The sequence below is a fragment of the Rhyacophila brunnea genome, unplaced genomic scaffold (genome assembly GCF_057557595.1).
Source record: "Rhyacophila brunnea isolate RB1 unplaced genomic scaffold, BYU_Rbru_1.0 scaffold_20, whole genome shotgun sequence".
Classification (NCBI taxonomy): Eukaryota; Metazoa; Arthropoda; class Insecta; order Trichoptera; family Rhyacophilidae; genus Rhyacophila; species Rhyacophila brunnea.
This window is the reverse complement of record NW_028232860.1, coordinates 34915858-34931033: the sequence shown is the minus strand read 5'-3', so window position 1 is coordinate 34931033 and position 15176 is coordinate 34915858. Positions and strand designations below refer to the sequence as shown.

At 38.6% G+C, this 15176-nt stretch overlaps 1 protein-coding gene across 1 annotated transcript in view; it reads right to left on the bottom strand.

Annotated features, from left to right (window-relative positions):
* Bruce (BIR repeat containing ubiquitin-conjugating enzyme) overlaps window positions 1–15176 on the bottom strand; it is an 89796-nt gene that overhangs the window by 41443 nt on the left and 33177 nt on the right. Inside the window, exons 15-29 of the mRNA XM_085948176.1 lie at window positions 13600–13729; window positions 12946–13173; window positions 12515–12720; window positions 11523–11779; window positions 10806–11014; window positions 8332–8454; window positions 5819–6100; window positions 5126–5257; window positions 4819–5035; window positions 4304–4451; window positions 2985–3315; window positions 1762–1922; window positions 980–1067; window positions 614–736; window positions 59–302 (exon numbers count right to left, since the gene is read on the bottom strand). Of these exons, the coding sequence (XP_085804302.1) occupies window positions 59–302; window positions 614–736; window positions 980–1067; window positions 1762–1922; window positions 2985–3315; window positions 4304–4451; window positions 4819–5035; window positions 5126–5257; window positions 5819–6100; window positions 8332–8454; window positions 10806–11014; window positions 11523–11779; window positions 12515–12720; window positions 12946–13173; window positions 13600–13729 (2879 nt within the window). The remainder of the gene's footprint in view (window positions 1–58; window positions 303–613; window positions 737–979; window positions 1068–1761; window positions 1923–2984; window positions 3316–4303; window positions 4452–4818; window positions 5036–5125; window positions 5258–5818; window positions 6101–8331; window positions 8455–10805; window positions 11015–11522; window positions 11780–12514; window positions 12721–12945; window positions 13174–13599; window positions 13730–15176) is intronic.

Genomic DNA, 15176 nt, shown 5'->3' with positions numbered 1-15176 from the left:
ATTTTGAATATTTCAGACGTAAAATACAGTAAATAAAAAAAATAAACAGGGAACAGACCTATGCTCTCGATGAGGCTCATAGCTTCGGGCAGGTGCTGCGGTGTGTACTTCGTAGGATTGAGAGCGGCGGCACGTAACAGTTCTCTCTGTGCATCAGGCGCTCCTCTCCCTCCACGAAGTGCTCCTCCAGGACCCGCCAGACGCCTCAGCGCACCCAACATGACTCCCCTGGCCGCAATTCCCGTGCGAGCAGCCACACGTTGTAATAAGCAAGACATTGTCGCGCATGCAACAGGGCCCACCTATATTCATGACAGAGCAAGTTTATTTTCTATTTGCTTCTCAACAAGATTTCAACTAAATATGGTGTATTCACAACTATTGGTTTGTTTGGTAAATTGTAGGAGGGTTTTATCCTCCCGTTATATCCGAAAAACAGTATGGGAAAACAAATCAGGTTCATGTTGCCTTGAGTTCCAATAACTTCATAAAGTCTTCCGCATGTACTCATTGTCGCTTTTTCTTCTATAAATTGTATTTTACTGTTGTATTTTATGTTTTGGTGCATGCGCCGTTTATAAATAAATAAAGATTGATAAGTGAAAATACTCGCCGACGACTTGTCGCCTCCGTGCGGTGATAGATCACTGGCCAGATTCGAAGACAAGAACTTGACGAGCATTTTGCCAAATTGACTATCCTCGATCATAATGCCCGCCATTCCTTCGGGGTACTCCTGAAACAAAATAAAATCAACTGTACAGTGTGTAGTTTACAGCATCCCTACATAATATTTGATTTTGTTAGTGAACACATTTTATCATATTTCTTGCCAGCCTCCTGTAAATCCGTTGAACACACTTCCATGACTTCAGAGACAGACACCCTAACACCACTCCACCGTAGAGCATATTATACCATAATACATTATTATTTAGTATTACAAAACAGAATGATATGGATAGAATGTAATAAATACCCTTGTAGGAGATGAACTTGGAGTGTAAGCAACCCATGAGAGGCATTGAAAAGCGAGCACCCAACATCTTAGTGATATGCTGTTTTGTCTGAAAAGAGAGTAAAATACGGTGGAATCAGTTTCTGGTATGACATTTTCATTTTTGAGAAAGAACAAATTTTAGCATAGATTTCACGAGTGACATTGATGAAGTGAATTTTTGTGAAGATGAGATGAGATCATGTTCAAACTATTGTCTTTTCTCATACAGGTATCTCTTATTATCGATTTTTATGAATATGTTATGTTATTTGTCCCGCATTTGTTCTGACAAGTGCCACATTCCATAAGTCATGAGTGGAATCACACACATACCGTCTTTCTCACTCATTCACACACAATACAGTTATGAGATAAGCGCAGACAGGCCAAGCAGGATAAACCAGATACTTTTTTGCAACAAGGAACAAAATGAATGTTATTTTCAGTTTATTGCAAGTTTACATTAGTTTTATTTTATGAATAACGTATATTTTGTTAATTAAGTGTTTTCATATTTTGTTCCCCGTGATCGGCAATAATGGAATATAGACACACAATTTCGGCTGTTATTATTATTATATAATATTATTCAATAATGAATTAGCAGAAAAATCATTCATTTTTGGACATCTTCACTTGATCTATAAAAGCACAGTCCAAATTTTATAGGAAGCAGAAAAAATACTTGATTAAATAAAGAGGTTTTATTAATTTATGTACAAATAGACATATAAAATGGGGGATGGTCGAAATAAACTCACTGGTTTAATGCATGTATTAATGAGAGCACAGCCTGCGGTGATAGTTTAATCTTTGGCGTCAGCAACGTGTCTGGTGGAGAGCTGTTAATGGACACTCCCCAGCTGCACCCGTTGAGAGTTATCCACAGTTGAAGAACGCGCTCCAAGTAATTGCTGTCATCCTGAGAATCAAAGCAAAAAATAAAATATTATATATTATTATAGAATATAGTCATCTATATTCATGATCATTCATGTTCCGACAGTTTTGAACAGTAAGAAGACCTCACCATGCTTCGGGTCTCCTTGGTCCTTTGTTCCTAGTGTCTTTACTAACTTTACCAAACTATACAAATTGGAATGCGTTCTGCATTTAAAGATTAAGCAACGGTTTCCCATAATCAAGAAAACTTGATTCTTTGCCAAAAATGTATAAAATGGAATGTGCAATACCAAAAACATGAAAGAGTGCTGGGCTCATTTGAGCGGAGCATGCTGTGCGGTATCTTCGGACACACCAATAACCAAGATAAAATAGAGACAGAGATATAATAGCAAGATGTGTGCTTTGTACTGGTCTACACATTGTACATTCCACCAAACTGGGCTGCCCTTAGATGGCTGAGCCACATAAAACAGATGGCCGAGTCACGCATGACAAAGAAACTGATATTTGGAAGACATTCAAAGACTTGGTCGACCTCATACAGAATGGAGGGATTGTGGAATTAGAGTTAAAGACATTGGGTGTCCAAAACTGAAGGGAATGAAAAATTGTGAATAGCTAATCCATCATGAATGGTAGTATATTTTCGAACAAGAACTTTTTGTCTACGTGTTAAAACTGTGAACTAACAAGCAGTTAATCGTACTTCTGTTTCAAATGAGGAACGCCCCTAAATTTATCATTTTATTTTATACTTCCGTTGTGTACAGATCTATCAATTTACGTATTTTGATACTTTGTATAATAAAAATATATATAAAACGATCAGGAGTGATATTATTAAAATTATTATTAGTAAACCTTTGGTTTATTGCAAAGAAAATGAGTCGCATTTAAAAAGAGAGATGATACATTATTTTAACACGCGTTGCTGCCATGACAGGTACATCACTAAGAAGTCTTCCATATACGACTACAGTGACTTCCAGTTATCGACGAGATTTTGTTGTCGGACAATACACATCCGCAACTGCTAAATGGGGTATTTTGGTTAAAAATAAGCACATAGTAATCTCACCTGAGTTTCAAGTTCAGTGAAGAGTAGATGGAAAGACTGCGCCAGCATGTTGTTGAGATCGGCAGGGGCCGGAGTGTGGACGTGAGCTGTGGAAGTTGTGGGAGCGTCACTAGGCGTCGGCTGAACCTGCGCTTGGGAGTGTGTAGGAGTGACTGACGCTGAAGCGGATGCAGAAGTCGAGGCAGCAGGGGCGGGAGCAAAGGCAGGAGGAGGGACGGAGTGTACAGCGGCAGCCAAGGAGCCGCTGCCCACGAGGGCCAGCCGCCTCACCAAGACCTCGCCTGACATCTCAATTCCTGATTCCAGCCGGGCGTCTACGGCGATCGAGGCTCTACAACAGAAATATCCAAAGTTTATTAGTTGATTCTAAGGGTTCGGACCAAAATTAGAAACATTATTATGGACTTGTTTTATTACAATACTTGATGATGTTTTCAGCTGTCGAAGATAATCATTGAACAAGGCAACGGTTCATACTGCTCAAGCATCAATGGACCTCAAATAATTTAGAGAAATTCCAAGTTTGCTTAACTACCACGTTCACTTGATTTAAATGTGTAGTTGCCATATGTAACATTCCTATATACCAATATTTCAAACTCCACACTGTGGAGGCCCATATGATCCTATTAGAGCTAGGCCACACCGGGCGACTCTGGTCTCTTCGTGCGATTTACTCGGGCAACCAGAGTGGCAGCCAATAATAATAATAGTAATGAATGTACACGCAAACATGCAAAAAATACGTTCTCTCCGCGGTGTGGCTGCCGGCGACTGGTCGCCTAGTGTGGCAGCGCTCAATACATACCTATATATTTTCATACATCGCTACCGATCGCCCGACCAGAGAAACCAGAGATACCGGGAGACCAGACCGAGCGCACGAACGAGATTTTACTGATCGCCCGACTTTATTGCTTGCGTGACTACTGGGCGACCAGGTGTGCCATGGTCCATATAACTGCATGCATCGGTCTGGTCTCAGCGACTGCGTCTCGAGACCAGAGTCGCCCGGTGTCGCTCGGCTCTTAGGATCGGACATGGTCGACAGAACAGGCAGAACTGCTCGTCACGCCAATTTTTTTCCCTACTTGTATTAACTAGATTATATATATTAATGCAGTCATTGGGTCACATGTGTACGTGCACAATCCAGAATAAAATATTGACTTACGAGTAGTCACAATCAAATTGAGCATTTATTTATTATCAAAATCCTGCACACATGTCTAGTCTAGTGGCAAGGTATCAATGAAAGAAAAGGAAAACCTATTGCAATCAGGTACACTAAATGGATGTATTTGATAATTGATCATTACCCGTTAGAAGTTGTTACGGGCGGTTTCGGTGTTGTCTTCTTGAAAAGAGACCTTCCTCTCTCGGAAATCTCATCCAAGAATTCCTCCATATCCGAATCGTCTGACTCTATCATTGAAGAAGGTATTTGGTATTCTACGCTCCCAGAAGCTGAAATCATTTGAATTATAAATTGAACCAAAAACATCAGCAATTAATAATTATGAATTATCAAATAATCATTGCTTATTATAACGTCTAATTGACTGAATCAGTTTTAGGTTTTGACTTTCGGCGTCTTCAGGCTCTACTTATAAAAACCCTAGATATATACGGACACAACTAAAAAAAACCTTGTTCTAAAAGACAACACTGCTTAAAATTGTTCATAGATTGTTGAGGAAGTTGTGTTTTTTTTTTAAATTCAGACTTTAGCAATAATTCTCACTGATCAACGTAGTAGACATTTTCGTAAGAAGTTGATTCTGTAACCGTTCTCTATTGATTTTAATACATTATCTTGATAAAACGATGATACCTGTGTTTCCTTCAAGTTTCACGAGGGCAGTGGTGGCCGAAATCAGCTCGGACATGTCATCAGTTCCACCTTCAGTTTGCGGAAAACTGCACATGGCAATATTCTGATTGGGTTGCCACTGAATGGAGCCGTCGGCAGATTCCGTTTGAATGATAGGTATCGCCGTAAGCGGAACCGCTGGACCTTTCCAGCCCGCACGGTCATACTCCACCAGATCCTAGAGAAGAAACATGGGTGATTTTCATGGTATTTTTGAGGGTCATAAATAGCTTCAGCTGATTCTTGACAATGAATTTATTGAACAAACCTGCAGTAGAGTGACAAGAGTGTGCTGATGCCAGGGTGCAGGGGAGCAAGCGGCTTTCATCAGACCCAAGACTTCATGTTCTCTGACCACATTTGAAAGGCCTCCGCATACACCACTTAGTCGTCCGACAACCTGCACAATGATACAATTTAATTGATAAGCTGCCAGTTTTACTGTTTGCTTCTGGGACATTTACAAATGATTAATGACCGATAGTTGTATAATAGGAATAAAAATGCAATGTGTATCAAATGTAGTCTACCAAGTGAGTTAAAACAGCCTCCCATTTCAAGAAATTATAAAAATTCAACACATGTAGTTGTAACATGTCGATAACGAGCACATATTGTACTATCAATAGACATCACCAAAGGGTAGTCAATTTACACCTTCAGAGAATAAATAATTAATACTTCGAACTTCTCAGATAGTTATCAAGGACATAAAGTTCTCATTTACACTACGTATAAGTCGGAAAAAAGAAAAATATCATAAGCATCAATAGCATAAGAAAAAGCCACTGACGGAATTCACAGAAAGTCTCCAAAATTTCTTCTGAACCCTAACCACCATAAAGCTGTACTTAAACTGATACGGGACCCAAAAAATCGACACACTCTTAAAACTACTTCTAATCAGCTAGTTATATACAAGTTGAATTTAATCTTCATATGAAAGCCTGTAAATTATTACCTTGCAAGCGAGAAGCAGCAGATCCGTATTGCAGGTGAAATCCATTGATAGAATGAGGGAGATGAGCCCCCTGGACACCTGCAAGGCGAGTGGCTGCGAGATGAGATGCGCCGATCGAGTGTCAACCGTGGGATGCGACTCCGAGTCCATCGAACCGTTAGTTCCCCAACTGTTTCCGGCGCCTTCTGTGCTGGTCCCTTGACGACTTGAGCTTGAGCCACCGCATCCCGCAACCTTCTTGTTGAGGATCGATATTCGGTTTTGGATGAAATCCTCGAAACGCTGCAAGTATTAACACAGACAATATTATATAATACTTATTTTGTAAATCACAAGTTTGACACAAAATACGAGGGTGGGTCAATAATTCCTTAGAAAAAAGCATTAAAACAGTTTTTATTTTTGTATTTTTTTTTTATTTCTCAACATAATCTCCTTGGAGCTCAATACACTTGGTTAGACGTTTCTCAATTTTTTTAAACCGTCAGAAAAATAAGTTTTCGGAAGGTCCTCAAAATAAGCATTTGTCCGATCGATGACTTCTTCATTTGAAAAAAAACGTTGTCCACTTAGCCACTTTTTTAAGTTTGGGAAAAGGAAAAAGTCACTGGGGGCTAAATCTGGCGAATACGGTGGGTGGTCGACCAATTCGAACTTCAATTCTTCAATTTTAGCCATTGATCGTAAACATGTGTGAACACGGGCATTGTCCTGATGAAAGAGGATTTTTTTCCTGTTTAAATGAGGCCGTTTTTCTTCAATTTTGTTTTTTAGCTGGTCCAATAAAGATGCATAATAATCCCCTGTTATTGTTTTTCCTTTTTCCAAATAGGCAACGAAAATAATTTCACGTGCATCCCAAAATACAGTAGCCATAACCTTACCAGCTGATTTTACGGTTTTCGCCTTCTTTGGACATGGTTCGCCTTCGCAATCCACTGCTTTGACTGTTCTTTCGTCTCGGGAGTATAGTGGTGTATCCATGTTTCATCTACAGTCACAAAGCGACGAAAAAATTCATCCGGATTGCGTTGCATGAGCGACAACAGGGCTTTAGAGGCCACCACCCTATTGCGTTTATTGTCGACTGTGAGCAAACGCGGCACCCATCTTGCAGAAATATTTTTCATGCCCAATTTGTCATGTAAAATAGAAATGACGCTACCTTTTGAGATCCCTGTAACCTCAATTATCTCACTCAACTTTAATCTTCGGTCACTTAACACCATATCGTGGATTTTATTGATCATTTCTGGTGTAGTCACCTCTACAGGACGTCCTGAGCGTGGTTCATCCTTTGTTGATGTACGACCACGTTTAAATTCATTTAACCAGTTATAAATAGTTGCAAGTGAAGGAGCAGATATGCCGTGAACTAAATCCAACTCATTTTTTATTTCGTTTGCTGTTAACCCTTTTATATTAAAATGTTTAATAACAGCTCTAAACTCAATTTTCTCCATTTTCCATTTTTCCATTTTCCACAAGCAAAATTTTTTTTTAAATGTACGAGAAACACAACAACCCGACCAATCTGATTGAAACTTCGCAGCATACTGAATCGGTAGTGCCGCTGCATGAAAACAAACCGCTTACAGTACTAGTCGCGCCACCTGTCGGCTTTTCTAAGGACTTATTGACCCACCCTCGTAGCTTAACCTTCTGTTGGCCAACAAATAACAGTTGAAAACTATTGACAAAGTCATGGGAATCGAGTCACAGTGACTCGGAGACTTTCGTTGAATTAGAGGTAATGATCTGTTCCGACGGGTTCGTTCATATGTGTCATTAGGTATTCAAGTTAGTGGGAAAAGTGAATGTATTGTGTAATAGCAATTTAACATGCGTGTCTTTTTTTAATCTCAATCATTCATGACGTCTCACTATTCTCGAAGAAACAAATGTGTCAAGTCATGAATAATGAAAACCTGTTTATGACATCATGAAACTGTGTGTTGCATTCGCATAAAAGCTGGCAGCATCTAACTCTGTCTATGGAAACGTAGCTTTCTAGCAATGACATCATGAGTGAGTCATGACATTCGCGTAGAAGATGGTGCATGACTGACGACCATTGATATACTACTGGATGAATCATATGCTTCTTAAAATGACGCCCGATTTTCAGCGACTCGGCCTTTGTTAAAACTTACTGAGTAAGCCCGATCTAGCTTGCATCTTACTCTAACTAATAGTCAGCGCATGACGACTTGCTCTGTCTGTTTTGCGTTGCAGCCACCCTTAGGTTCACTATTCCAAGAACGCAAATTTAGTTTTACAGCCAGGGCAATACGGGTGAAATTCGGGAATCCATGTTAACGGTCTTAACGCATTATACCTACAAGGAAATATTATAAGACGATATTCGTAATATCTTTTGTGGTACATTTTTAAAATGACACTTGTATGGGAACTGCTCATCTAGTAGTATATCAATGCTGACGACTGATGTAGTTTTAATCAGTCATACATGAACATCACATATCTAATTGATAGCCATATATTTATATTACCTTCACCCAATGTTGCTTGAGGGTGTTCTTGAAGATATTCTCCTGAGATTTAAGATGGTGCTGGGTCACGTTGGTAGAATGCTGCTGCGAAAGAGCGGCCTGACTTGACAACACCGACAGAGCCTGAAATTCACAGTTTACATTACAAATATGGTAACCATTCATAGGGTTTTTATGATAAAAACAGATTTTTCAAGACAAATACAGTAGGTACCTATTTGTTAAAAAATATTTTTTGCATGTGGGACATCAGCTTCATCTGAACTTCAAGAAACTTGCTTTCTTGATCTCGCACAAATGTAATTTATCCCATTGTCATTGTCAATACGTCAATATCGACATCTAGTGATGTTGCCAAATAAAAAGTAAGCAGAAATATAAATCGCATTGAGTTATTGAAATGAGTCGATATTGATGTTACATGAGCTAACCTCTCGAGTTGTTATTAGTCTCCAGCACACTTGGTGATTAAAATAATTGTCCAATGTCATACACTCAATAAGAAATGCAGGATGTTTAAAATAATACTATATATTTTTTTATCAACAATACTTAATTATAAATGGTAGCATTTCTCGCTGGCATTTTGAAAAACATCACAGCAACCAATGGGTCAAAACAATGTCCTTTTACAAAGAATTGACAGTTAACCCTTTCGACGCGAGCCATTTTCGCGGGAATTTATTTTCAGTCAACTGATCTGTTAAAACGGTCACTACAGCTAAAACAGATCGATTTTAAAATTAAAAAACAGATTACTAGATGAACTATATATCAGTTATTCCAAATACACCAAGAAATAAACTATATTCGTGACATTCTCACTAATAAATCGAAGAAAATGAAGACGCTGAAAAATATCCAAGCTTTGGCCGCGCGGTCAATATGGCAGCCGTCCAATGTCACATACACGATTTTTAACACATACTAGCGAGCGCTTCGCCGCGTTTGTATTTGTAATACACAGGGCTGAGTACATGCTGCCAGAGTTGGTTACGGTCTATGACAGATATATTACTAAATCAAAATCACACTTGTGGAATGATCAGTGGGTTATGTTATCGCATTTAGTAAGTCGTAAACTCAAATTTTATTACCGATTCAAATTATGAACCTATATTTATTTTCGTCGCCATAAAATAATGTTCGTCATCGTAACACTTACTCATTAGGATGTTTTGGAGAATAAAACAGTAAAAATAATTACCCCACTGCTAAAATACTATTATGATATAATTTATGAGGCGCCGTCGGCTTTTTCATTGTACAAAAGGCCTGTCAAAAAATCGCCAGGCAAAATACGAGCATGTAAACAGAGCTAACACAGTTTCGTGGCAGATAAAAAATAAAAATTATTACCCATTATAATAATGTAAATATCAAATATGGAACAATGAACAAAGCCATACAAATTTACTGGAGAGCTGTGCGTCGATAAAATATTTTCCAGCATGATTTCTTCGATAATATTATGTGGTAGTGACATTATGGCATATAATGTATACATAATGACAAAAAATACTAAAAACAAATCGTCAAAATGTTTCTATCGAGATCACAAATTACTAAGAAAAAATACATAACACTAACGTAATCGTAATGATTAATTAAAAGGTAAATAAAAATAATATCGGTGCACACTTTTCGATGCATGACCAATGTTTTGTTTTGATAACCCTGGTGACGCATCGAGTACACCCGTCTTCGCAATGGCGCGCGATTCAAATGACTGAATAACGAGTGTTCTTTTCAAAAATATATTTCCTTGTGTTTTACTTGACATTTTTATGATATGTTGCCTGATATGTCTACCTAAAGGTTTGAACTAATTTTTAAAGCATATTATCCACAAATGTCTCTTCTAGTTTGGTCGAAAATACGAAATAAAGTCTATGGCATGTGTACATGCCATACGCAGTGTAAGGGTAATACAATTAAAGATATATACATATATATAGGTATAATTTCTAAACGTCTTAAATGAAAAATATGTTGATATGCTCGCCGGTTATTGGCCCATCACTGTGTTATGTTTGACAAACGGAAATAACAGTTGTAGCAACACCAGCCAAAAACAACAACCATGCCACATAACATAACAACATGTCAACAATATTGAATTATTTTTTAATTGTCAATTAAATTATATGGATATTTGGTTACAAATATAACTTGCGAGTCTTGGTCATTTTGCATTGAGTTAGATGCTTTTATCCATTCCTATTTGAATAGCGGGCACCCTTTGCAAAATGACATTTTACATGATGTCCACCCACCGGTATCGTAAAGTTATAAATAGATACTCTTGATATTCTGTCAGTCGCTGATCAAAAGGTAGTGTGGATTGGGAGATGTTGTTTTTCTTCACGCTAATAGCCAAATTGTTTTTCAGCATGCCAATTATTGTATTTTGAATGCCTGATGAGGATAATAAACAGAACCATAATAGGCTGGTGAAATGACTAAAATTATACCTGAACTTGGAAAGCTTTTCTGACGGCTTCTAGCTCCTCAAGTCGATGCTGGAAAGGCCTCTTTTGCAGCTTACGGCGATTGAAGCGGCTTGTTCCACAAGGGCCACCTGTGCCGCGACTCGTTCCACCTGAACCGCCGCTTACATTGTTTCCCCCAGGACCGCAGGTGCCTCCCGACAGGAAATCCCAACGGGACCACGCTGCTGGAGCTGTACAACAACAATTCGTGATGCTTCATTTGACAGATTTTTGTGATGGTTTACAATTTACTAAACGTAATTCTTCTACTATAACCAATGCTCCTTTATACCAGTGGTTTTGAAATTATCTCATATTGTGGCAGTCTTTGTGTCTAGATATTGTCAAAGCAACCTAAAATATACTAAATTGTGGGATGGGTGAGCCTGTTGTTCAAATCTTAGAATCAAACTAGGCATACCGAGGCAAAGTGCCGCCCCTTACTAGACTATGGCTTCTATATCGAGGCATAGACGTCACCGCGGACGTAGATGTCAATATATAGAAGGCGCACATTATTATATGTTTCAAATTTCCAAAAATATGTTATTCACGTTTCTTCTTTAACTGGCCACCCTTTTAAATGGTACAGCTCAAAAGTCAGGGGACTTACACCAACTTCGTTATTTGCGATATATCCGATGATTTCATAAAGAAAGTCAATATGTATCTCAAATAAAGAAAAAACTATGAACTCACAGCTGTCTTTTGGCTGGGCGGTGTCCAGACAAGCGGACAAATACACGAGCAGCCATCCAAGCAAAGCCAAGTCTGTAGTCTGCCAGACGGGTTCTGAATTAATGGACATCCGGAGTGGTGAGTCGGATGGGGGCGGGGTGGGGGGAGGCAGCAGCCTGGCGACGAGGCGTGATACGCATTCTACGACACCGCCCGCGCCAGAACTTCCGCCTGACGATAAACTCTTGCGCCCCATGTACACCAGCAGTATTAGAACCCTATAAATGTGTACAAAATCGACAAATGAAATAATCGAAACACGAGAAAAATAATTTAAGGATGTGATAAGAAGACAAAGTGGAGGTTTGTAATAACAGATTTTTGTTTTTCCGAGAAATGGATGTCAGCCACTTGCTCAACCTATTAGGTCCATACTCCAACTTTAAACACAAATTGAAAAACAATGACGTGTATTTGCCAGACCCAGACAAAAAATTGAAAAAAAAAATCCAAATGTATCTTGTTGACAGTCTACATTTACAAAAAAAAAAACAACACCATGCCATCTTGATCACGACTATCGATTCAATGTGTGATAAGTACATGGGAACATTCTTTTCAATTTCTTGTTCAACATTCAACAGACAGTTAGTTGAATGGCAAAAATTGCTTTATGAGAATATGGCATTACACTGCGCTGGGCATTTTGAAATTAGGTCAACAATACATAAATTATTCCAATATTATGTAACTATTTGCTATTAAGTATAGATAGATCCTCCCACTTTCGGCAGTGACATCAAATTTTTTAAATCATTTGATTGTGATTATAATAGTAAAATTGCAAAAACTTGACTCTATGCTTGCACTTGAAATCATAAAAAATAATAATCACTTATATAGTTAATGCAGTCAGCGATCAAAAAAGATGCGTCTTTTACTGCATAAAAAAATAATATGCACCTTGGTATATGAACAGAATAGCAGTGATTTAGAGTAAAACTATTAATTACCTGTCTTGCGGAAAGATAAGCGTATTGGCAGGGCTGTAGAGCTGCGCTAGAGTATCGGCCACGAACGCCCCCCACCAGGGCTGAGGCGAGCAGAGCCTGGCGAGGACGCTGGCAAGGCCTGCCTGCAGCCGGGGACCACCCCCGCACACCACCAACCATCGCGTGATGAGGGCGCATGATGACATACTCATCGACACTGTCGGACGCTGCAACAAGACAATAAACTTTAACTCCCAGTCTACAGTAGGAGCCAGATGCTTAGTCATTCTTATTGTATATCAATTAAAAAATATTTTATAGAGTTATGAAAAATCATATAGCTAATAACAACATAACTGTCAACTATGCAATGAGTTCATAATTAGTTAGTTTAACATAATATCGACATGTATGCATCTGGCTATAAGATAGTTTAATGAAACTTTACTCACCTTAGAAGGGTCAAAACATTCAAAGCAAATGAAAAGCAAGATGTCCGTCAGCTGTTCAGCGATCGTCCTCAGTTTGTCCGTAGAGGCAAACCTCAAAAGCTCCGAAGAACTCTGCTTCTGGGCATCGTCATACATTTCGGCGTCGTCAGAATTTTTCCTTTTTGTCGATTTGAATCTTTCCATTATTTTTTCTACTGTGTTCATTTGTTGTTGGAGCTCCAAACATTCCTATTAAAATAAAGTTAACGGAAAATGTTAAATTCATTTGACTTGTACAACTTGGTAACCAATTTAAATTGTACGGATAATGAACTGCAAATTGCATTGGGTTTTTGGAACATCACTGTTTGTTCTTTCTCAACATTTCAGTTACGTTACAAAGGCCATTCTCAAGAGATAAAAGAATAAATTTTATTTATCGATAATGAAATCTTTTTTGTTATAATTGAGAAGCTGAAGATTCAAGTGCATTGGTCAGTGGTCGGCAATTGTCACGCAGCTTTATATACGGCCCAATTGACGACACCAACACAACATGCGGCAAATTTTGAGGAAAATCTTTATATCAATTACCCCTTTAATCCTCAGCGTCTCAATTGGTGATAATGATATATATATATAATTACATATAATAAAAAACAGTAATGAACATACTTGATATGCAGCTCGAACTCGTGGGTCAGTGTCATTTTGTTGGTCGAGGTATGCTGTCATATGGGCGGCGTTACCGCCCGACATGTCAAGGTATGGGTCTAATGAATCAGTTAGTTTTCCTACTGCCAATCTGGAGACAAAGCATGAGTGTGTTAGTTTGTTTCATACAATGAAAAATGTGTTAGGATATTCTAGCAAGATGGGTATTTTTTGTACGAATAATACTTTGCTATGTGGCCAGCGAATGACACCTCTGTTTCTCTGTGGCTCTCGGCTCCTGTGATCTGCACTCAATCTTCAATACTTTTACTTACATACCTACAACTGTCTACATCATTTTCTGCGTCCAATTAATTTATCAGATTTAACTAAATATGTACTGTAAATTTACGTTAGGATAATAAACATGCAAACTAAAAGCCTGTGTCTCGATTTGATAAGTTCATCTCCTGTTGCCTAACAATATATCCCATAATACCAATATTGAAAAACTATTTTATTGTTTGTATTCAGGACTATACTGACTCCTCCCAGGGTTTCCGAGAAACGACAGCTTGGGAATGGCAAAGCCGAAGTGGTCTTAGCCCGAATAAATGGCCTAGTTTTTTTTAAAACCAAGTGAAAGCGTGTGGGGCTCTCGTAATGAATTTTTTTACAGATATGAAAATCAATGTTTTCACCAGTTGTTAAATAAGAGCATGGCCCCCACATCCTGAAGCGGGCCCCCAGGCTAGGATCTTTGGTGGGCCCCCCTACCTATATCTAAGGATAAAAGCAGTGTGACGCTCTACAGTAGCGTTTTCGAAATGGTGTACGCAATAAAATTAATGTGTATATTTAGTGTTTTTTTGTATATTTTAATACTTACATCCATTTGAATTATTATGGAGTTGTCGAGAATCCATACACAATTAAACAATGTACAGAAATTGTGTAAAAATATTATTGAATGACAATAGCGCCGCAGGGGTGACTTTTTTCACTATTGGAGCAAATTTGTGTATATCACTTATCTGGTTAACTCGCCACGCCGGGCCCCCAGGCTAGAGCCCTGTCAGCCCCCCCCCCCCGTTGTGGGGGCCATGAATAAGAGAATCGCGAAAGTGAAGAGTCGAGATCGTCGGAAGTCGGAAATATATTGCAGGATGCTTAGATTGTAAACAGGTGCCGTGGCAGGTTTATGAATTCCTTGGGACCATTCCAAGAATATCAGCAGCCTTCTTAATGGTAGCATATTTCAAATAGAAAATTTTAGCAAGGTAACCCCTACGCCATAAATATTGTCGCACAACCATCGTTCGCCAATAAGAAATGTGGAACCCTCCTTACAGTCCAATACAACTCCACTGCTACCATTCGATGGAAAATGGTCACGTGATAATGTTCACAGTGTATGAAAAGTAAAAGATCCGAACTTCTGTCTGCTTTGTTTCTACCATCACAATCCTATATTATATTCAAATAACAATGACGCCCCAAGGCTTTCCTAGAATCATGCTAAAGCTAGCACACGTATACATACGACTTGATGCAATAGCAAACAAACCGCCATTTATATCATATGAAATTTGCTTACA